Below are 22,367 nucleotides of genomic sequence, written 5' to 3' on the forward strand. Positions count from 1 at the left end.
TCGAATCGTCAAAAAATTTTATTGGAATGTAAAAAATGATAAGCATTGCTATAAAATGTTTTGATATTCTAGCAATTATTTTGAGTTTCCAACAAAATTATTTTGATTATTGAACCAAAATTATTTTCAGATCTGGATCCAGCAAAATTGTTCTTTCCGTGTATATATAAAGAAATTGTAAGAAATATCTGTTAATAAAATTATTTCTTGATCTCTTGATAGAAATCTACACCTTGAGAGTTTCATTGTCCAGTGAATAATATGGACTGCCAATTTTCGAGGATACGAAGCGTTGGGCAACAAGAAGAGGAACACCTTGGAGGGATTGTCGGAGTAATCCGTGATCCATGACCGGTCGTCCGCGAATCGGGCGTGCTTCGCAAGAAAACCTCGTTCGAATGCACGTCACGCGTTGACGCGTTGCGGTTGGTTGCGTAGAAAACGCTCGTGCGAATAAAGACAACGAACATCTCGATATTATGTGAATCAACTGTAATAGATCTCGGATTGTTTGATTGCGATTAGCAGCGGCGGGAAGTGAAAATTCAACCGCTGGGAGCGAAACGATATGAGGAAACTGGTTTTCTATGACTGCGAGATAATGCGAGACAGTTATCCTGCGCGATCCTAGACGGCCCGTGCCCATTAGCAAGGACGCGATTAATCATGCTTAACGAGATATGCAACAACGTGGTTCAGCAGATAACGATCTCTTGTATGTCGCGTACTACTCTCGCGCGAGAGCAGACACCCGAGTATAACGGTAGAATACGATAATATCGAAAATGTTATGAGCGCCGCGCAGCGCAGCAAACAGCCGTGAATGAATGCAATAGAATCTTTCCATTCAGAGAAGAAGAGCCGTAATTAACACACTCGCAGCGCAGGCGTTTATATAGAGACGTAAGTTTATGTAAATTCTTGTGAAGGGATGTATTTAGTATTTAAATTTCTAGATTCACGGAAAGAACGATTTTGCTGAAAGACCTAAAAATTTTGCTAAAAACAGATCTGAAAATAATTTTTCATTGAATCACCAAAATAATTTGCTGGAATGTTAAAACTGATAAGTATTACTATAAAACGTTTTGATATTCTAGCAATCATTTTGACACAAAATAATTTTGATTATTGAACAAAAATTATTTTTAGATCTGGATTCAGCAAAATTGTTCTTTACCGTGTTTATATAAATTTAAAAAAATAAATTTCCCTCAGCTTTTAAACGTTCAAGTCGTGTGGATCGGAGGGGACGGACTGTGTGCGGAAGCAGTTATCTCTGCACGCCACTGCTATCCCATATGCATATATTTTTTTCACCATATACACCGGCAGCACGAATACTCGCGCGCGACAAATAGGAAATGCATGAAACGTGACGTTGAAAATCATCGCGGACAGGAGGATATTTCTGACGAAGGGAAAAATTGGAGCTTGAGTCGGAATGTGCGGAAAGAGTGACAGAAGAGCGTAAACTAAATTTCTAGAAAGCGTAATTTGGAACAACGGGGAACGTAAAAGGAGCCTTTTAAGAGGTAAACATTTCTTTATTTTGCTCTTATCTAACATCTCTCTATTTTTTTTTATTTACGGCTTCCTAGAAGTTTCAATTTACGCTTCTGTCACTCTTCGCGTACATTCGACTTACGCTTCGATCTTTATAATTTTCGCCACGGTTGCGATCGGACACGGAAAGAACGATTTTGTTGAAAGGTCTAAAGATTTTGCTAAAAACAGATCTGAAAATAATTTTTTGTTGAATCATCAAAATAATTTGTTGGAATGAACTGATAAGCATTGCTATATTTGATATTCTAGCAATCACTTTGACTGTCGCACAAAATTATTTTGATTATTGAACAAAAATTATTTTCAGATCTGGATTCAGCAAAATTGTTCTTTCCGTGGTAGATCGGCGAGAGAGAACTGTTTGTTCGAGCTGATCGGAGAGGTAGTTAGTAATGTGGCATCTTAGTCTTCCAATTTTCTTGAGGTAGCTGGGAAGGATGTCGGGGATCACGGATGGATCCAGGCACGACCGATCGGCGATCGTGCGATCGATTTCGCTGGCAGATCGCCGACGTTTACTGAACGAGCGGAAGCGCATTCCGCTCCGCGCGTCGCGTCGTCCTGATCCGATCATTCTATCGTATTCGGATTAATAGTAGCTGCCGACCGGGCCGTCCCAAGCGGAATTGTAGGCGCCATTGTTCCAGGATGGATCGTAGGCGCCAACGGCAACTGGATCGGCTGGACCAGCCGGCACGCGCCGCGCTTCCGCATTGTAGAGAGAGAAATGTATGGCCTTGGCTTGCTGAACCTCGGGCGTGTCAACTACGCGGCCGTCCGGGCCCAGCGGGGCCGGTGGTCCGCTGCAACATGACGTAGTCGGACGATTTTAGAGAGTTTAGTTTGACAAAATTGACTCTTGGTAGATTTAGAGATTTTCCGGAAAGGAATTTAAATAAAATAGAATCTTAAAAAACAATTCTTTCTCAATTAGAAAGCATTGTTTCTATACCGGAAAAAATCTGATTGCATAATTGGATTGCATAATCTGGTGGATTCAACCAGTATATGAACAAATCAAAATAGATCCTTCTAGATTTTTAATTTTCGTGTAAATATATTACTAGAATTTCTTGGTAATAATACTAAATTTATTTCGTATAAGGTCATATCTTTTAAGTAAAAAACGTTTACTAAATATAACTAAAAACTATAAAGTTTTTTTTATAAATCTAACCGAAAGTATTAATTAACCGAATTCTTATAGTTAAGTTCAATTAAATTCAAAGCGTTATAACTATAAAATATTCGAATTATGATAATAAATTCTAACCATGATAATAGATATTCTATTTAGTCTCATTAAAATGCATTCTATATATTCACACATATATTCGGTACCACATAATCAAAACATTTAATTTTCTCAGTGTAATCTAGTTGCGTGTGGATACATATAAGAATCTAAACGCTTCAGAGAGATCCAGTTTCGGTAGAAAAACGTGTTCGACACGAACCTGTAATGCGAAATGTAATTTCCGGAAGCGTATCCGCTGGGCCCCCCGTAAGCGCCGATCGATCCCTTCGGTGCCCGTGCATTAGCATCCGCCAGAGCGCTCAAATGGGCTGCTTTCAGCTGCGCGACTTCCGGTGTGTCCACCACGCGACCGTCCGGGCCCAACGGCGCCGGAGAAGCATGATGTCCGTACCACTGTGGAGCCGCCAGAATAGCGCTCGACATTGCGAGTAGGAGGATCTACGATATACATAGTAAAATCTTACATCCGATTGACTTTTCGTTATTACTTTTTGTCGTTCATTTCAAATCTGAATAAGAAGCAAGCGTACGAAATTGAAAACAATACTTCCATTAGGACAAAACAGTCTCTTTTTCTTTTACGGTATGAAAAGGAAGAGAATTTTATGATTAAATTTGATAAGTTATTTACTAAATTACGATCGATGACAAACGATTGGCTAATTAGTGACATTAGTAAGCTAGACTAATAATAAGACTTAGACATAAGGATTTAGTGTCGATTGTCAAGATGCGAGAAATCGGATTAGGAATTCCGGGCACGTTAATCTCGCGACACACCTCTGCCCGGGTTTCGCGAGCGTAGTACTCACGAGGTATCCGATCATCGCGGTCACCCTGCGTATCCCAAAGGTATCCCGTATCGCCCTTAGATCTCGGCAAGAGACACTTGCGGCCGTCGGCACGTGCAGCGCTTAGATCCGCATTACGGCTGCCATCAACTCGCGTGGTGCAATTTATAGGGGTACGAGAGTCGCGCGATCGGGCGCTGTCCCGTGCCCCGCTTAATCCGCGGCGTGCGACAAACGCGCGGGGTAACAACCACACCCAGGAAAAACGTTCTCCTTAACTGCAACCGCCGTGCCCCGTAACATTTTCTCGCGCCGTGCGTGTAACAATGGGCAGCCGTGTGCGCGCGTGTCCCGTGACCTCGCGTCGCGAAATTAAAAGTGCGCCTCTCGGCTGTAACTACGCCGTGCAGCTATGCGCGTCATCCGTGCCGAATGCAGTTCGCAGCCATTTAAGAGTTTCGCCGACTTTCGCCGAAGTGACGAGGACTCTCCTCAAAGATCTTCCCGGCATCGCTTATCTTCAAACGCGCCATCGGGAATTAAATCGGAAAGTCGCGAGGATTCCTTCGCAAAGGATTACTCGAGATTCTCATGATTCAACCTCGTCCACATTTAATTTCTCGATTAAATGTACCATTGAAAGATATAGAGATATATTTTGAAAGATATTCAAGATTTATTTTGGAAAGAAGAATTCGCGCGCAGTAATATTTGTCGGTCTTGAAACTGCAGTTCTTATACATGAAGTCGGAATCCACTTGTAACTAATTGAAGAATTTACACAGCATGGTGTAAGATACAGATTTATTTCAGAAGAACCATTTTCTAAATTCTTCTAAAATAAATCTATATATGTATCTTACACCATGCTGTGTAAATTCTTCAATTAGTTACAAGTGGATTCCGATTTCATGTAAGAACTGTATTTCAAGACCGACAAATATTACTGCGCGCCAATTGTATGTGGTTGGATATTATAATAATAAAAATTAATACGCACCCGTGGCGACTCGATAGGCACTTCAATATATTACTTTAATATATTTGATTTATTCTGACAAGTCTAATTCCTTCAATTTATTTTGAATTTTTCAGCTCTCTTCTAAAATCTTTTTGTCTGAAAATTCAAAAATATAAGAAATGAATTCGTTTTATTGCCAAATACTGTGTATGATTGATGATATTATGAGTGAAGCTCTCGGTAAATTTTCATTAGCGCGCGCGCGCATACACATACACACATTTGATTAAAAAGGAAAAAGTGTAACTGATTGCGAGACCAATTTGCGATTTTATCTCGTGCTTCTATCTTCCGGCCGCGATCACGCAATGGAGTTACACCCACTACACCCGGCGGTTTATGGGTTTATTTATCCGCACGTGTCGTATCAATCACAATAGTATGTCACGGGGTGGCGATAACAATAGTTGTTGAATTACTAAAACGGCGACGGCGGTGTGTCGCTAAGTGTCGCAACTGGCCGCTTGGCCAGTTCATCGATCGGGCCCTATTGGCACGTCTGATCTGAAAGGTATTGCGCGGTTTGTCACCAACGCAATACCCGACTGGTGTTTAGGCGTTTAGCCGAGCTTGACGGTGCTCGGCAAGTTGATCGTGAGTGATCGATACGCACGATCGACACTCGCGAACCCGCGCTGTATAGGAGTACCGTAATTGAGCTCGGCACGTCGCCAGCACTTCACCGCAGAACCGCGCGAGAAAAATTCCTCTCTAATTCCGCGTGAAATAAAACATTTGCACTCGCTCTGTAAATAATTCCAACAGCAGAAACGCTGCACGGAGATGAAGAGAAAGAGAGAAAAAGAGAAAGAGAGAGAGAGAGAGAGAGAGAAAAACATAGGGCGTAGTATTAATTTCCTGTTCCATTTAAAATTATCGACAAAAATTATATTCGCGATATATTTTTTTTGCGCCACGTAAAGATACGAGAAGAAACGAATCTCTGATACAAAATCATTTATTCATATTATACGTTACATTTTATTTTGTTATTGTATCGTTACATTTATAATGCGTGCGTATACAAAAGAGAATTTATACGTTCATTTGAGATGCACATCCGCCAACGTGAACGTAATTAAGACGTGTTTATATCACTTAATCCCTTGAGGGCGACTCTTTCGCTATTAAATGCGGCAGACAAGCAGTTAATACGGTTTTCTTCCGGTTATCCTTCCTTACGATGCTCCTCGACGAGGGGGATGGGTTTTCAATATAAGACGTGCGGGTAGGAGGTCGCGTACGGCAGATGCTTGGACAGCTCCGCGGCGTGGGCGTGCAGATGCGCGGCCTTGGCGTGGGCCACTTCCGGCGTGTCCACCACGCGTCCGTCGTGGCCGAGCGGCGCCGGCGGGCCGTGGTACTTGCCGTGTCCGACGGCGTAGCCGAGGTGTCCGCCGGCTCCTATCCCCCCGCCGTATCCTCCTCCGTATCCTCCGCCGAACCCTCCGTCCCCGTAGTAACCCCCGTCCCCGCCACCGTAAAAGCCGCCCCCGTAGTGCGCCGTTTTGGCAGCCTCCGCGGCGTGCGCCGCCAGATGCTCCTTCTTGGCGTGGGCCACTTCCGGCGTGTCGATCACCCGGCCGTCGTGGGCCAGCGGGGCCGGCGGTCCGTGATAGTATCCACCGCCGTGCACCCCGTTAACGTACGGCTCATAAGGCGCGTACGCCGGCAGTGCCAGCGTCGACAGCGAGAGGCACGATAAGACGATCTGTAAAGGGCGAGCAACACGCGGATGAGCGATTTAAAGTTGGATCCCGAGAGATAAGAGGAGGGAATTATGTCACAGACGAGGGAATCGCTATCGAAAATCTCTCTGTGCGCGCGCCGCGAAGAAGATCCACAAGCGGGATAAAACGAAAATTATATTCACAATCAGACGTGAAAGCGATCCTTTTATATTGTGTGAGAAAGTTTAACAATGGAGCCTTGCACAGAATGTCTCCTCGATCTAAGTTTCGTAGTGTTTTGAAAAAAATATAATGTTTTTATGATAAAATATTATTATAGTAAAAATAATAAATAAAAAAATATTATTATATTTTGAATGATAAACGGAATGTCTCCTCGATAAGTTGCGTATTGTTTTGAAAAAAATGATATTTTTATGATGAAATATTATTGTAGTAAAAATAATAAATAAATACATATTATTATTCAAAAAATAACAATATTAAAAAATATTATTTTTCGAATGATAAAATATACTTAAATATAATTTTAATGCAGTATTATTTTTTAAAATAATATTTTTGTTAATAAAGGAGTTTGCTGCAACGGTGAGCTAACCCATATTTTATAACATATTATAAAAAACGACGAAAAAATGAACTCCAGATTAAATTCATCACTTTAACTTTAGGGTTTATAAAGAGTTGTTATAAAATATGAATTAACCCACTGTTGCAGCAAGCCCTTCAGTTGCGAGAAAGCTCAGGGATAGAGGTATCGATGTAAAATCGAGTACTTACAAGGGTCTTCATGCTTGCGCGCACTATCCAAGATCAGGCGAATCTCTGTCCGTACGATCGAGCCACGTAGACCTTATATAGCCGGCGAACAATACGAGCGTCTAGTACGTCTGCACTAAATAGCGTAAACGCGAAACGTTTTACAACACGGGCCCGCCCTGATTTTCATACGATAAAAACGCGAAGGAGGCGCGGTTTTTCCGCTGGTTATCCCGAAAGGCGAGATGTGTGGAGATACATTTCGAGTGGACCATTTTGGCGCGACTTTCGAGAACAGATCGAAAAATCGGTAGCGCAGAGGGGAAAAAAACCGTGAAAGAGCTAGAAATAAAAAGAGAGAAATATAGAATAGAGCGAGCAAGGGAGGGAGAGAGAGAAAGAGAGAATGAGAAAAAGTGAAAAGGGGAGGAATAGAGGGAGGAGGCCGGAATGTGCCGGCGCAAGAACGGAATTATGATTGCGCCAAAACGCGAACGTTCTACAAGCGATGTTGTACAATTGGCACGGCAAAAAGTGTCAGGCGGCCGATGGGAACCGTTCGATCGATCGATCGGTTCCCTCGTACACCTCGTCTCGAGATCTCCCGATTTACCGGCGAACGCCGCGCGCGAGAAAAGAGACTCAAGGTTGGAGAGACCCGACGACGTAGAGCCGGGAGGAGAGCATATTCGAGAGACAAGCGAGTTTAATCGCGCGAGTTTTTCGACGTCGTCGTTTATCGCGTCGAGTCTCTAACGTGCCGATTAAACGCTGTCACTCTCTTGTCTCCGCGAGAAGAAAAGCTGCACTCTTGCTAACTCTCTGATATTAAACTCGTCGACATTGACATTTTCTTCTGACCGTAATTAATGAATATCGTATGACAAAATACAGGCTCGCGGACTAATAACCCGTAACGCGATCCCGCGATTTATTATCTCGAAATTAAAGGCCGCTGGAAATTCTCCGTCACGTAAAAGCGCTGCGTCTAATTGCTTAATGAGCCGTCGCGGTTTACTTCGGGGATAATAAGAAAAGTTAATAATTACATCAAGTACAATCAAATATGCTGTATATCTGATCTCTCGTTGCGAGATCTAATCATCAACTATTAGACAATTCCATTAACAATTAGACGAACGGATCTAAATAATCGCGCGATTAAATGAATTGCATGCTCCGCACAGAAGAAAAATAATGTTGCATTATACAATATTAGCTAACAGTCTAATTAAAAATAATCTTGTTAATTCCATATTAATAAAAAAGTTAAATTTTATAAAGACAAGATTTGTGTATTGCATTTGTTTGGCTAATATTATTATTGAATCAACAAAATTATTTTCAGTTAGATTGTTAATACATCTTTTTTTTCTGTGCGTTATACAGTCTCGCGCCGCTGATGCGAAAATATCGAGGATTGTGTATCTTGTCACTTTCGCAAAAATCGAACGATCAGTTTGTCCGAATATTAGCCGAACGGTATTGGGTGGGGTGATGCTGTTAGGTAAGATTAAATCACCGATTGTACGAGTATATAAGCCGAGCATTTTACTTTCTGATGATTATAAAACGGTGACACTTCTGATTGAAGATTGAACGTAACAATGAAGTCCTTGGTAAGTGACTTTTGTTGAATTACAACTATTTTGAATAGTTAATTAAGAAATTGTCGAATATATATAGACATTATCATCCCTATACCGTTAATTAGATAAACTATCGGAATTGCGATAAAATTTGCAATGGGAATCGCAAAACGATGAAATTTCCCTCCGATTAATAATAAATATTCAGAAACTAATTTTATTAAAATACCGATAATTGACATCGAGAGATGTTGCTCCATCGATCGCTTTTATGCTCGCAGATCCCTTTAACCGCCACCATTGCCATAATTTTGGCTACACCGACGCATTACCAGTACCACGGACCACCGGCGCCCATAGGCCACGACGGAAGGGTCCTGGACACGCCGGAAGTAGCACATGCCAAAGCGGCGCATCTCGCCGCCGCGGCGGAAGCTGCCGCGAGGGTTCCGCACGGCGCGGCTTCCTACACGGAAAATCAGGACTATCACGGATACGCGAAACCCGTATCGGTCGGACATGAAATGTATCACAGCGGATACGGATATCACGGGCCACCTGCTCCGTTAGATCGTGACGTAAGATTTTTATTCTCGTTCAGTCGAATGAGCAATCGAGGGATTCGATGCTAAAATATTCCACGTTTTCAATAATGCAGAAATAATTCTAAACATATGTTCAGTTTAGATTAGTTCTCTCAAATAATTTAATAATAATAATAATAATTTTATTATATTATAACATTTTTATTTTACTTTTCTTACAGTTTTATTTTCAGATTTTATTCACTGGCATAAAGATATATTATTATTATTACTATTATTAATTCCGTAATTTAATATGTATCAGTAATTTATTCCGTAATATTTTAACTTCGTAATATATTTTTTACTCCGTAGAAATTTCTGAAAATAAATTTTACACATTTTCTAAATAGTGGAAATTAAGTAATTAACTTGAAAATAATATGACAACGTCGAAGAAAAGTCAGGAATTCGCAAGAGCCGCAGGAATCCTATCGCTCTCTCATTACTTCATCGTCTCTTTCATTTTCAGGGTCGCGTGGTAGACACGCCGGAAGTGGCCCGAGCGAGAGCCGCGCATCTGGCGGCGTACAATCACATAGCTTCCGCGACACCTGTCGCGTACGATCATTCGCAGGTTTACAAGCCACCGGTTTACAGCCACGACGGCTATTACGACGGTGACTCGTCGAGCCCCCTGTCTCACGACGACGGGGCGTATAATGGTTACGACGATTACTGATTTTGCGACCAAAGGAACGTGCGGCAACGTGACCGACGCTCTTTCGCGGCCAACTTGGTGACAACAAGCTGACAAAATTTTAATATGTAGAAATTATAAAACTGCATAACGATGCCGCAGAGTTTGCGCAATTGGAAAACGCGTTCCTCAATTTTACATGGACGGTAGTTTGTTATACAATGCATTCGGGTTTCGTGATGAACGTTTGTAAATGATATGCACCTTGCATCACCGGCTTTCAGGCTGAACCGCAAGATTCACGCATCGACTCGTTATCTAAGACGTATTTTAGCTTGTAAGAAATATTAAGCATTCCGTTGTTACTTGATTTCCTATTTTATTACAACAGTACGCTCCCGATACCTGCTGTTTCTACTGAATTAAATATTTCTTTAGCCGATTATAGATTCCTTCGCAAAATCAGGAAAGCTGACTTATGAAATAAATCTATTGTACACCTTTAAGGAAATTCAATTTTCGTATTTAAAACGTGTTTGTGCGTATGGTTATTTCACAATCGAATCTTAACATTATAATAATACATATTATCGCAAGTAATCTTACTATTATCTTGATTGCGGAAGATCATGTTTAATTACAATATTATGTACGATTGTGACCGTTAACTTAGTTAGAGTATTGAACAGGATGTAACTTTTAAGTGATGGAACATCGCTCTTAAATTATAATTTATAAACGTTTGGAAAGGCGCAATTTAAAGAGAGATATATTTTGGATATACTATGCTATAATAATTGAATCATAACATATCATAACAAACCGTTTGCAACGGATATACTAATTGTAAGTAGTTCAGCGTTGTAACTATTGGAAAAACTTCGAAAAATGTCGAAATATGATACAATACAACATTCTATAAAATTAACACTTTAAACTCTTCTTGAGCTAAACGACCTTTGACCTTAGGGTCAACTGATTTGACTCATATTTTGTCTGAAGTTAAAGTCCTTGGGCATCTATTGACGAAAACAGAGTTTGAAAAGTTAAGTCATTTCTAAGAAATCTTACAGGTAGGCAATCGAAGGTGCAGACAAACAGACGGTCAGACCGTACTATGAAATTATAAAATACTTTGCTACGCTGCACTACTTAATAACATCATTACACGTAATCTTACCGCTACACCTTGTCTGTAGAAGATCATGTTTAATTATTATGTTGTGTAAGAGGATGGTTGTACACTTATTAAATAGAATAATATGTTGGGTAGGATGTAGCTTTTTAAAGTTTGTAAACGACGGCATATTGACCCGGTGTTACAATTTATGAACGCCAGAAGAGAAAAGGCGTGATTTGAAGAGATACATATATACTTGGTATATACCTCACGCTGTAAGCATTCGTATCGTTTGATGTATGCAACAGGCATACCTGTCAACATCCGCCTGCGGCCTCGCAGGCCGACTGGCGGCATACCTTTCCGTCGTCTTTTTGCGCTCCGCGCGAACGAGAAATGATTGATCCGATCACTTAACCGCGCTGCCGAGAGAGCTCCCATTCCGAATACGTCGCAGTCGAAATTCGATTCAAGGCTCGCAACATTTCACGGAGCGACTCCGACACCCCTATACGTTTCATATTTTTTACAATCGTCGACATCGCTCGCGATATCGACAAATGCTTCTCGTCCCATGGAAAAGAAAAAACGCTAATTACGAATATTTTATGATTAATGAAAAACGTTAACCCGTTTCATTAAATCTTTTTGATATTTATCTTTCCTGTTCTTCTTTTGCGTTTTTCCTTACAACGCGTATTTACATTCGCATTACGTGTATTTACATTTAATTTGATGGGGGATATAGTCGGCTTTCTCTTTTTTTCACTCTTTCGTCAAACTTGAAAGTCGATTTCCTCACGATGAGGCAATTTTCCATAGCAATTTTTCACGCGAATCTCAAAGTATCTTATATAATTACGCGCGTAATTATCTCAGCGAGTATATACGAGTTATCGTATCGCGGTTCGCTGTAACTGCCCAGGCCACGATCTACCTAATCGGTATTTAGGGATATCGCTGCGAGGATCGATGCCTCTCGGCCCACACACGTACGCGTGTGCTCTCGAAGGAAAACGACAAGTTGGCCGGCTAATTGCGGACGTCGTTTAATGGGCATTTAAGGCCATGCCCGGCTCGATTATGGCCATACGTGCCGCACGTGCATGCGCTTATGATAATAGCTATAGACAATAGGGTCGCCGAGATTTATCTCGAATTCCAAGGAAAAGGGCTTTTGTGTTCGCCGCGACCGTCGCCGTCGCGTCGATCGTTGCGTATCTGTGCGTTAATAATTAAAGGTGCGCCCACGCACGCGGGAAAGTTTCTAGATACCGCGGGAAAATTTCTCGTCCAATTTTGAAATGGTGAAAACAAGTGAAAATTCTTCGCGTTTAAAGAGTAATTAACAACGCAACTGTTCCGAACAGCGGTCATGCGTAGTAATGACGAGTATACGTTGCGAAATCATATGTCGATACATATGAGACGTGATCGCTAGAGCGATATGTTGTGAGTGCTATTTTTTTGAATTTTTCAGGAGAAAGGGAAAACTTAGAGCTTTCTGAAAAATATCGCGAAAAGAATCAACGACAAATTATCGTAATAATTAAAGATATGAACAGTTGTCGCTTGCAAAAGCATTTAATTAATTTTTAATTTAAAAAAATCATGTTGAAATGGTTAAAATTTCAAAACGTGTAAGTCCGAGTAGAAGTGCGAGTGAAAACGTTGTGGCACCGCCTCATTTTTCACCGCTCGTAGCAGCACTTTCCACGCAAGATGTTAGTACGTGATAAAACACAGCGCTTACAACCCATTCATATAAAACGCGTTTGCACAATTTTGACATTTTATAGTACGCCTCATATATCGTAGACGTATTTCTTTTCATATGAAAGATCGTTGGTAATTTTTAATATATTTTAAATTTAATAAAGTTGTCATATGAAATAAAATATATATTAATATATTTATTATTTATATATATATGTATATATATATATATTTATTTATTAATATAATATGTATTTATTAATATATTTCAATACATATTTATTCGTTTATATAATAGGTTTACACATTAATGCTCGGACCACGTGGATGATTTTAACATCGCATTGAAAAAAGCGTTTGGTATTTATGACTATCATTGCATGGTAAAATATTTATAATTATAATTAGACACTCAATTCTTTTTAGTTATTACTAATGTTATAGTATAATAATAATTATATTCATTATATTTATAGTTAGTCCAGAGTTGGGAAGTAACGCGTTATCACCATTACCGTTTTCGTTACTTTTTTTCAGTTACGATCGTTTATCTATCTGTACTTTTTTCTATTTATAACGGTAACCGTCGTTACATTTTTACAGTAACGGTAACGAATTTGTCGTTACTTTTTTTATACTTTTATTTTCTTATTTCATAATAGATTTTTAATTTATTCTTTTTAAATATTTTGTTTCTTGATCTACATTTCGATAATCACTACCAATATTAAAAATGTATAATTTATATTACATACTATAAATTTTTATTACTAATAGTGAATAATGGAATGCACTCTTAATAATTACATTAATGTTTAAAAACAATAAATTTAATCTAACTTTCTATAAGAATAAATAATTTGCTCTGTATGCAGACTAGTTTAGAGTTTTAAATTTTAATACTTATTACACTTAATATAATAATTACCAAATAATATAAATTTAAAATCTAATTAAACTTATTTTAAAAAAATTATTATTTATTTAAAAAAGAATATAACAAAAAAATAATGAATCGTTGCTTTTCAAGTAACGGTAACAATAATGTGTTAATTTTTAAAATCAGTAACAAATAACGGTCAAGCGTTACTTTCTTAAGATAACGTTCCCAATCATGATTACTAGCTATAAAAAATTTGTATCATAAATTATAATTTCAAACATTAATATAATAATATATAAAATATCAAGATACGAATAGTAAATAAAATAAAAAAATATGTATGTAGTAAATGTGTAGTCGTAATTATGAATGAATAAAAAAAATAAAAAAATTACTTTCACTTCACTTTGATATAGTTGTAAGTAGTATGAATAATACACATAACATCTAATGCAGTTGAAACAGCTATTACTTACATGGTTAAAATGCAAGTATAAATATATAATTGGCACCGACAATGACTATATAAATTGTACTTAAATTTCTGATAATCGCATTTTTTTCTCAGTGCGCTTTTCGTAAGTGTCCCACTTGCGATCTCTCATTAATTATTTATTAAATTATTTAAAGACATTTTATTAATTAACCAGTTGGGTTAACTCACCGCATTTACGTACGTGTAAACCATATAAGGTTAACAATTCGCCATTATGTGCAAATGTATATCTCGGCCGTTGCTCAACACAATATTACGTCGGCGCGGAGCGTATAATTAACGTAACGCTTATAAAGGCGTTACGAATTTACTACACATTTCGTTTTAATAAATGTAACAGATACGAATCGCTTAAATAAATATTAAGAGGAAGCGGTTCTGCAAGTTCCCTCCCCCTCCGCCCCTCTCCTCTTCTCCTCCGTAACTCCAAGCCTCCTTGAGTAAAATTCTGAAAGGTTTCTGTGGAAGATACTTTCTCCGAAATATATCCTAGAAATTAATGCGTCTTAATTTCCAACGAAAGGAGCTTCCGTTTCCGAAGCGAAATCCTCGACTCTTCGAGAATTTCGCTTCCCGCTGGAGATACCACGGGATTTAAACGTCTCGCGTAGAGAGAGAGACCGCTTCGACCGGCACAAAGAGAGTTTCGTTCAGGAAGTGAGACCTTGAGGAAGCGGAATTTTCGACGTCGGGAACAAAAAGACGCGCCCGCACCTGCCGATACGTATCGGATATACGTCGCTCCGTCAAAGGATTCGAGCGACCACTCGATCATGCCGATCTCATCCAGGAAAAGTCCCACCTCACTCGATCTCTCGAGGACGCGCGGCCGACCTTCATTTCGGCGCGCTCTCTTTTTCTACGTCGCACACCTCATACATTTTAATTGCGCCTTGTCCCTTCCTTTCCCTTCCACCTTTCGGCAGCTTCGCTTCGATATCGGCAAGGACGGGGCCGTTGATCGGCCGCACCTGTGAGTATCGGGAAGTTGTGGTGAACGCGGGAATCCTCCGCTGAATACGGCGATACGCAACCTTGTCGATTACTTTTTTTTTTCTTTTTTATCGAAGATTTATTTTCTCGCGAATGAATATAGGGATCTCTGTCCTCTGTGAATAAAAGGATTATTAGGATACCGCCGCGACATGCGGTTATAATTATTCGAGACATCACAACTTCACACCTTCATTTAATATACTTTTAAATGTATAAAAACGTGTTAAAGCGATCGCGAATTCGCGAATTCTTAAGAGACCAAAGTGTATTAGATTTGGTAGCAGAATTCAGTGAGTCAGCCTGAATGAATTAAAAGCCTGATGCCGATTAAATTACATGCGAGATCCAGCATAGCAAAAAGCTAACGTGTTCGTCTTTGAATTTAATTACATCACTCAGTTAAGTCTTATTTGGTACGCTACATAAATTCACGTGCACGAAGATGATGATGGGTCTTGCACGTTGCGGTTACACGTCCATGAGAGAGGAACGCTCATTATATCCATCATTTTCGCGATAATAAACGAGACTTTACGGCCGGAGTCACCTTCCGCGCGATGCATCCAGCAAAAAGTAATCGACCCTTCGTGCGGCGTACCGCGCCGGACTTCCTGTTGCGTTCGCCGGAGCCCTTGGCGGTCGTTCCTTCACGACGACGACGACGATGACGACGATGATGATGATGATAATGATGATGATGATGATGATGATGATGAGCGTGAAAAAGAGCCGGCCGACGAAGTCGGCAGACGGTGCGAGACTGACCTCGGCGATGCGCGCGTCCACATCCGAGGAGAGATACATATCCCTCCCCGGGGGCAGATTCAGACGGTGGCAGGGCCTCATTAACGTAATGTCAATGTCAGTCTCTTCGCGGCATAGCACTTGCTGCAGGGTGTGGTCCCCTCCTACGGGTCGACGACTCCCTACCAGGATTCACATATATAAAAGGGGATCCGAGCCGCGACACGGTACGACATAGCAGTCCATACCTTAGGGCGAGTACTGGTAATCATCCAGCAGCGCTTGGTCACGCTGATAAAGACATGAGGGCTCTCGTGAGTACCAATCGATCGGCACGGCGGACCCCTGGAAGTTATTGTCTTACGGGCGAAAATTTAATTTTATCCAACGATCTATTTCACGATTAGCTCGATTATCGTCAAATAATACAATTGACAATATCTATATTTATTTATTAGTTATAATAAAGCTTTATAACATTTTGAAACCAATATTGTTCTTGATCGCTAGGATTTTCCATAGTTAGCATCTTCAATCTCTCCAATTTTGGGACATTTTTCAGATATCGAAGATATTAAATATTTAGGACAGCTATATACGCACAAGACGTTACGCGTGCGTTTCTTTTGCAGATCGTTCTATTCGCATTATGCGCCATCGCGGCCGCGAAGCCGGCCTACTCGACATTTCACTACGGCGTGCCGCTCGGGCCGGACGGGAAGATCCTAGACACGCCGGAGGTGGCGCAGGCGAAGGCGGCGCATCTCGCCACCCAGGCCTACGAGGCCGCCAGGAACACGCTCGGCCACGGATACCTGCCCGCCCTTTATGCACCTGCGGTTTATGCACCTGCGATTACGTACGGCGCGCCCATCGGCGCGGACGGCCGGGTGGTGGATACACCTGAGGTCGCCCAGGCCAAGGCTGCCCATCTCGCCGCTCACGCCCAAGTACGACATTCTCGGTTTCAGAGAGCTACAGAGAGACGCTTGCGCAAACGGCAACGGCCATTCGTGACCGATACTCAATCGTAGTAACCGCTCTTTATTGTTAAAAGTCGAGAGCGCCGCCGGTGCAACGTTGATCTGGCGGCAGATAGAAATGTTGTATAGATTCAGATGTAAGCCGCGATCTGTTCATCTCGTTTCACATTTTATTTCCGCTTTTTATTGGGAGACGTTTGATTCACGTCTCTTGCGACGTCCCTTCGCAACGACATGACGACGAATTTAATTAAATGTTCGTTTCCACGCAGGAGGCTGCCAAGACGGTCGGGCTGCTACCATACGGTGCCCTGGCGTACGCCACCTCGCCTGCGTTCTACGCTTACAGTTACGCTCCACTTGGACCCGACGGCAGAGTAATCGACACTCCCGAAGTAGCCCAGGCTAAGGCCGCACACTTGGCCGCACACGCTCAGGCAGCGGCCCGAAACGCCGCTTGACGCGGAGTTAAGCAACCATTGGGAAATCACGTATCGCCTAAAATCAAGCTATCTCTCCCGCCGATCGCGAAGGAACATGCGGAGACACTTGTGCCATGTTTTATATGGATCTGATGTGAGGAGACTTACACAATAAACGAGCCATTTTTAAGAAATTCTGTAATAAATTTATGCGCCGTTTGATCCATCCTTATACACATATTAAATATATTCGAAGGTATTTGACGTACGACAAATTCAACGAATTCAAAAGAAATGATTTACTTACATCGTGATTTAATGAGTGTATTAAATAATCGGAGTCTTTAAATAGGAAGGAAACTTGTATGTACACGAACGAGTTGCATTTATAACTCGAGCTGTTTTTATAAAAACTGTTCAACAACCACGGACAAATTCATAAAAATTCTAAAATTAACGGTCTAGATATTATTCTGCACTTTGCACCTCGGCCTTCCCGATTTCGAGCGCTTTCCGCGCCATGGCCACTGCGCCGTCCTTGGTTTTGTGACCGCCGATGAACCGAACGGCGTGCACGAACGTGGCGCCTTCGATTCCGCAGGCTTCCACGAGGGCGTCGGTGCGCAAGCCGCCCCACGCCTCCGGCAGGAACGTCCTGCACACGAAACTTCCCAGCGCCACCGGCATACACTGGACCCGGTAAGCGTTGTCGGCCTCGAAAATGGCGTACTTTATCGACGGCGACACGCTCATCTCCGTCTCCAGTTGGAACAAGTGCTCCTTCCACGGTACCGCTTGCGACAACGCTATTATCTCTCCGCTCGGGTCAACCTGGTCAAAAATATCTTACGTTAAATAGAGAATCGGAAATGTCTAAAGCGAAAAGACAGACGGAGCAAGTGGTTTCTCCTTACGTCGAATCGACTCTCCACAGCCCGTCGCACGACGTCCCTCGCCGGTAGCCAAACGTCCTTCGCGTACTGTACAAATTCCAAAAATTCCCCCAGGACCAAATCCATGGCTTTCGCAAATTGCTTCTCGATATTCACATCTTTGCCGTTCCACTGGGGATTCAGTCTACCTACGCGCGCGCTTAAATCCGTAACTATCCGATACCTGTAGTGCAAACACAAATGCAATTATTGTACAATAATTTCGGAGAAATCTGCGCTGTTGTGCACTTCGAGCGTCCACTTACACTGGCTCGGCATCGTACATCGGCACGCCGTTGTCTATGCCATCAATTTCCTTGATCAAGGTGTCGTAGATCTTCTTGAAGATCTCATCGATGACTCTGTCCTCTGTCACGTCCGAAAGTACACTCCTCAATATCTCATGACCGAAGTGGCAGTAGATCAGTCCCGCGCTGCTTAGCTTTATCGTCCAATTGTATCCTGGCCTCTTCATAACAGTACTCGCCGTCTCCTGGAATTCTCTGATATGAAAAAAAAAGAATAAATAACAAAAATAGAGAAATGTTGTTTAATGGTGTATAATTAAAAAGCATGCTATTTTACCTCATGTGATGGTCGTATCGGTGCCTGGAGGGATCGTACTCTCCGCCGACGTCCACCACGATATCACAGGTATCCAAGACACTCTGACTTCGAGATCTAAAAATGTAATGGGACACCATGAATTCTGTGATCCAATGTAATGGGATAAGTGGATTCCACAACTCAATATTTTCATTTCGCTTCAATATTGTGACTCACTTTCGATATTGTGTTTAACTAAAAAGCTTCCTATCCAGATAGCAAGCGTATTCAAATATGGAACGTAAGACGTCCAAGAGAAAATCATTTAGACATCATAACGCAAGACATCTTAAGGTCCATCTACAATGAGAGTAGTAAATCGTAAGCCGTAAGAAATTCACCAATCACAGTCGAATATGAGAAGAATAATCGACTGCGATTGGTAAATTTCTTACGGCTTACGACTTACTGCTCCCATTGTAGATGGACCTTAATGTAGAACCGGCTTTGATATGGGCTTTACTACTCTCATTGTAGATGGACCTTTATGCAAAAGTCTGTAGCTTGTATGTATGTATGTATGTACTCCCGCCAGTTACCGGCAGTTACCGGTTTCCAGCTCAAGATCTCTGGGCCCTAACCACTGCTTAATCAAATGCACCCTATGATTTTGTTTGAAAACAGGGCAACAACCCTTACAATGAAAAATTGTTCAGTTTACTGACAAACTTGAGACGCAAAGTAAGAGCTCAATTTCTATTTTATAAATCTTACTTTCAAATTATTCAAAAATTAATTAAAAAATACAATATACTATTTAATTATAAATTGCAATATTCTAATTTATTTTTGTGCATTTATGCCATCACATCATAACAGCACATCATGTACGATTTCTGGTATATCTCTGCTGTTAGTATCTGACAAATTTATTCTTGGTTCTTGTCATTTCATTAGGATGGCAAGGTATGCGCCTTTGTATTTCTGTTATATTCTGCTGACAAGTTATGACAAGCAGAAACCAAGCTTAAAAAGGACATAGTGGATAGGAATCTGTTCTATATATAATTATGAATATTATGATTGAATTTGCTAGCAGTGTTAATTGGCATACTGCTAGCATTGTACTATCTGGAAATCTTTTCCATTGTGGGATAGGTTGTTACAAATTGTTTTCTGATATTTTTATTAATAAGATATAAATTACACCTTTATATAATGAATATTTATTAATATAGTATATAGTTTCTGATAAATTCTTTGCATTATTTATCTAGAAAAGTGTAACAACTTTGCCTTCCAATCTAGTCTGTATAAACAATATTATACAATATATATATTCCTAAATAATAATAATAAATGTTCTCCCTACAAATTTCATAGATTTATAAAATTAATTCATTAAAAAATATATTTCACAAATGTAATAGGAATTTAGAAAGAAAAAAATTTCTTAAATAGCAATTTTACTCTTCCACATTATTTATTTTTGCATGAAATTCAAATGGAATACAAATTTTTTTAAATGTGTTATTTCTTACATATGTATATTTTTAAACTAATATATCTAATTATCTGACATAACTTATCATGCAGTAATATAATAAATCACATTGAAATAACATTATGTTCATTGAATTCCAATTATAAAATAATGTTGGATATTAAGTGAAATATTTTAAATTGTGTAAAGTTAATAATCAAAGCCAATTATCAATTACTACATTTATCTTTATGCAATTCGACTTACACCTTATTTTTATTTTATTGTAGTATGAATAATATAAAAAGATTATAAAACTATTTTTTTGCAAATGATATTTTCATTGCATGTGAAGGTGTAATTTTGAAACCTTGAAGAGCATCTTTTGCTGCTCCAGATTGAACTTCATTTTCAAATTCAACAAATGCGATATCATGTCGATTAGGTACTAACCGTACCTCTTTGAAACCCGGAAATTGATTAAACAGCATTGATAACATCATTTCACTTGTTTCATCTGGTAGATTTGTTAAAAATAATATCTGATTAGGTGGCTGTTCAGGAACAGCAGTATTAACAAGTGGATGTTGAGGTACACTAGCATGATAACCAATTTGTTGTGAATGTTTTGCTTGCTCCTTTGCACGTTTCTTGGCACGTTTGGCTTCTTCATCTGCTACTGGAACAACTCGTTTTGGTTTCTTTGGACGTTCGGCAAAGGTACCTTTCATTTTGGCAATTATATCGCTGTCAGTTTTAGCATATTGTATTCTCTACAAAAACATTTAAAAAAGATTATTTTTATATCTCTATATATATTTATATAATATAAATATATTTGCATTAATTATAATATGCAAATAAGCGATATAAATATGTACATATATAAAAATATTGTAATGTACAAAATATATACATAAAGATAAAATTTTATGCAGTTCATACCATTGGTTTGTCATAGAATGGGAAGCCTTGCATTGATCTTAAGGCATTTGTTGCACTTGCTATTTCCTTAAAAATAACAAATGCTTGTCCACGCATTTTTACTGTCTTTAAAGCTACAATATCCAAAATTTGACCAAATTGTGAGAAAATAGCATACAATGATTTTTTTAGTTCTTCCTTCTTGATTTTTTCATTTAAATTATTAATATAAATGGTATTATTTGGACGAATATCCATTTTCACTAAAACATTGATATTAGATACTTTATCTTCTGTAAATAAAAATAATGCTTAAGATAAACGTTAAACTTAAATATTTTAGTTAAAAAATATAAATATGAATATACATATTTATATTTTTAACTTAAATATTCAAATTTAATGTTTGTTGATATAGATATATATGTATACATATACACACATACAACACACACTTCAACAAATTGCTATAATACTAAAATATTGTTAATATGATAAAATAAATTTATATATGTAAAGAATCTTACGTATTCAAATAACTATTAATTTCCTACGAAATTTGAATAAAACGATATATGTTAGGTTACGTTATACACTAGGTTATGCGTCTTTACCACGGTATCAGCTATGACCATAAATACAGTAAGTATATATAGATGTACGATTTGTCTCAATTCGTGAATATATGTAAGGGTGCGTTCCCACTGAGCGCGTCATGCGTCGCGTCGTCCGTCGCGTCACGATTAATCGACCAAAATATCCCATTTTATTGCATCATTTGCCGCGCGACTTCTTGCACGACGCATCGATTAGATTACTCGACATTCTAGAGATAAAATAATCTTTTTTTGCATGAAATCCAGGATCGCGCGACAAATTACGCAATATAATGGAATGTTTTGATTGGTCAATTCGGATAACGCGACGCGTGACGCGCTCAGTGGGAACGCACCCTAAAGCCTTGTATCCATGGGTACGGTCCACTTGAGGACCCTCGTGAAGTTAGCCCGCAAGATGAAAATTTCTGAACGATCAATAGCTTAAAATAATGCTCCCGATTTGCTCCGTCCATATTGATAAATATAAAAAATTGCTCCCTTTTAGTTTTTTAAAAAATCCAAAAAACGATTTTTTACGAAAAACGTCCATAACTTTTGATCTAATTGATATTTTTGAACAAATGAGGTCTCAAAATTGTGCTCCAAATTTGCTTCGTTCGA

General features: G+C 39.6%; 4 protein-coding genes across 5 annotated transcripts; 1 reads left to right on the top strand and 3 right to left on the bottom strand.

The window, feature by feature from the left end:
* Window positions 1-1,832: 1,832 nt before the first annotated feature.
* On the bottom strand, window positions 1,833-7,122 carry LOC105450296 (pupal cuticle protein-like). Its single transcript, XM_011690081.1, has 5 exons — window positions 7,111-7,122; window positions 5,884-6,350; window positions 3,640-3,742; window positions 3,027-3,265; window positions 1,833-2,372 (listed from the first exon to the last, which is right to left on the bottom strand). Exons 1-5 carry the CDS (start codon window positions 7,120-7,122, stop codon window positions 2,159-2,161), a joined length of 1,035 nt encoding a protein of 344 aa, XP_011688383.1. The 3' UTR covers window positions 1,833-2,158.
* Window positions 7,123-8,696: 1,574 nt separating this feature from the next.
* LOC105450297 (pupal cuticle protein-like) lies at window positions 8,697-17,456 on the top strand. The gene is made up of 6 exons (XM_011690082.1): window positions 8,697-8,708; window positions 8,960-9,256; window positions 9,735-9,927; window positions 15,996-16,171; window positions 16,490-16,807; window positions 17,113-17,456. The coding sequence occupies exons 1-6, from the start codon at window positions 8,697-8,699 to the stop codon at window positions 17,299-17,301; spliced, it is 1,185 nt and encodes a 394-aa protein (XP_011688384.1). The 3' UTR covers window positions 17,302-17,456.
* On the bottom strand, window positions 17,446-18,898 carry LOC105450298 (UPF0160 protein MYG1, mitochondrial). The gene is made up of 4 exons (XM_011690083.1): window positions 18,780-18,898; window positions 18,461-18,697; window positions 18,177-18,378; window positions 17,446-18,093 (listed from the first exon to the last, which is right to left on the bottom strand). The coding sequence occupies exons 1-4, from the start codon at window positions 18,896-18,898 to the stop codon at window positions 17,731-17,733; spliced, it is 921 nt and encodes a 306-aa protein (XP_011688385.1). The 3' UTR covers window positions 17,446-17,730.
* A 1,558-nt stretch (window positions 18,899-20,456) lies between these two features.
* On the bottom strand, window positions 20,457-21,788 carry LOC105450261 (U1 small nuclear ribonucleoprotein A). Of its 2 annotated transcripts, none has more exons than XM_011690017.1 (3): window positions 21,675-21,788; window positions 21,169-21,410; window positions 20,457-20,996 (listed from the first exon to the last, which is right to left on the bottom strand). In XM_011690017.1, the coding sequence occupies exons 2-3, from the start codon at window positions 21,403-21,405 to the stop codon at window positions 20,541-20,543; spliced, it is 693 nt and encodes a 230-aa protein (XP_011688319.1). In that variant the 5' UTR covers window positions 21,406-21,410; window positions 21,675-21,788; the 3' UTR covers window positions 20,457-20,540. The 2 variants fall into 2 exon arrangements, with proteins under 2 accessions (XP_011688319.1, XP_011688320.1); XM_011690018.1 differs by having other exon boundaries at window positions 21,169-21,440.
* Between the last annotated feature and the right edge of the window lie 579 nt (window positions 21,789-22,367).

Source organism: Wasmannia auropunctata, unplaced genomic scaffold (assembly GCF_000956235.1).
Source record: "Wasmannia auropunctata unplaced genomic scaffold, wasmannia.A_1.0 LD336064.1, whole genome shotgun sequence".
In the NCBI taxonomy this organism is placed as follows: domain Eukaryota; kingdom Metazoa; phylum Arthropoda; class Insecta; order Hymenoptera; family Formicidae; genus Wasmannia; species Wasmannia auropunctata.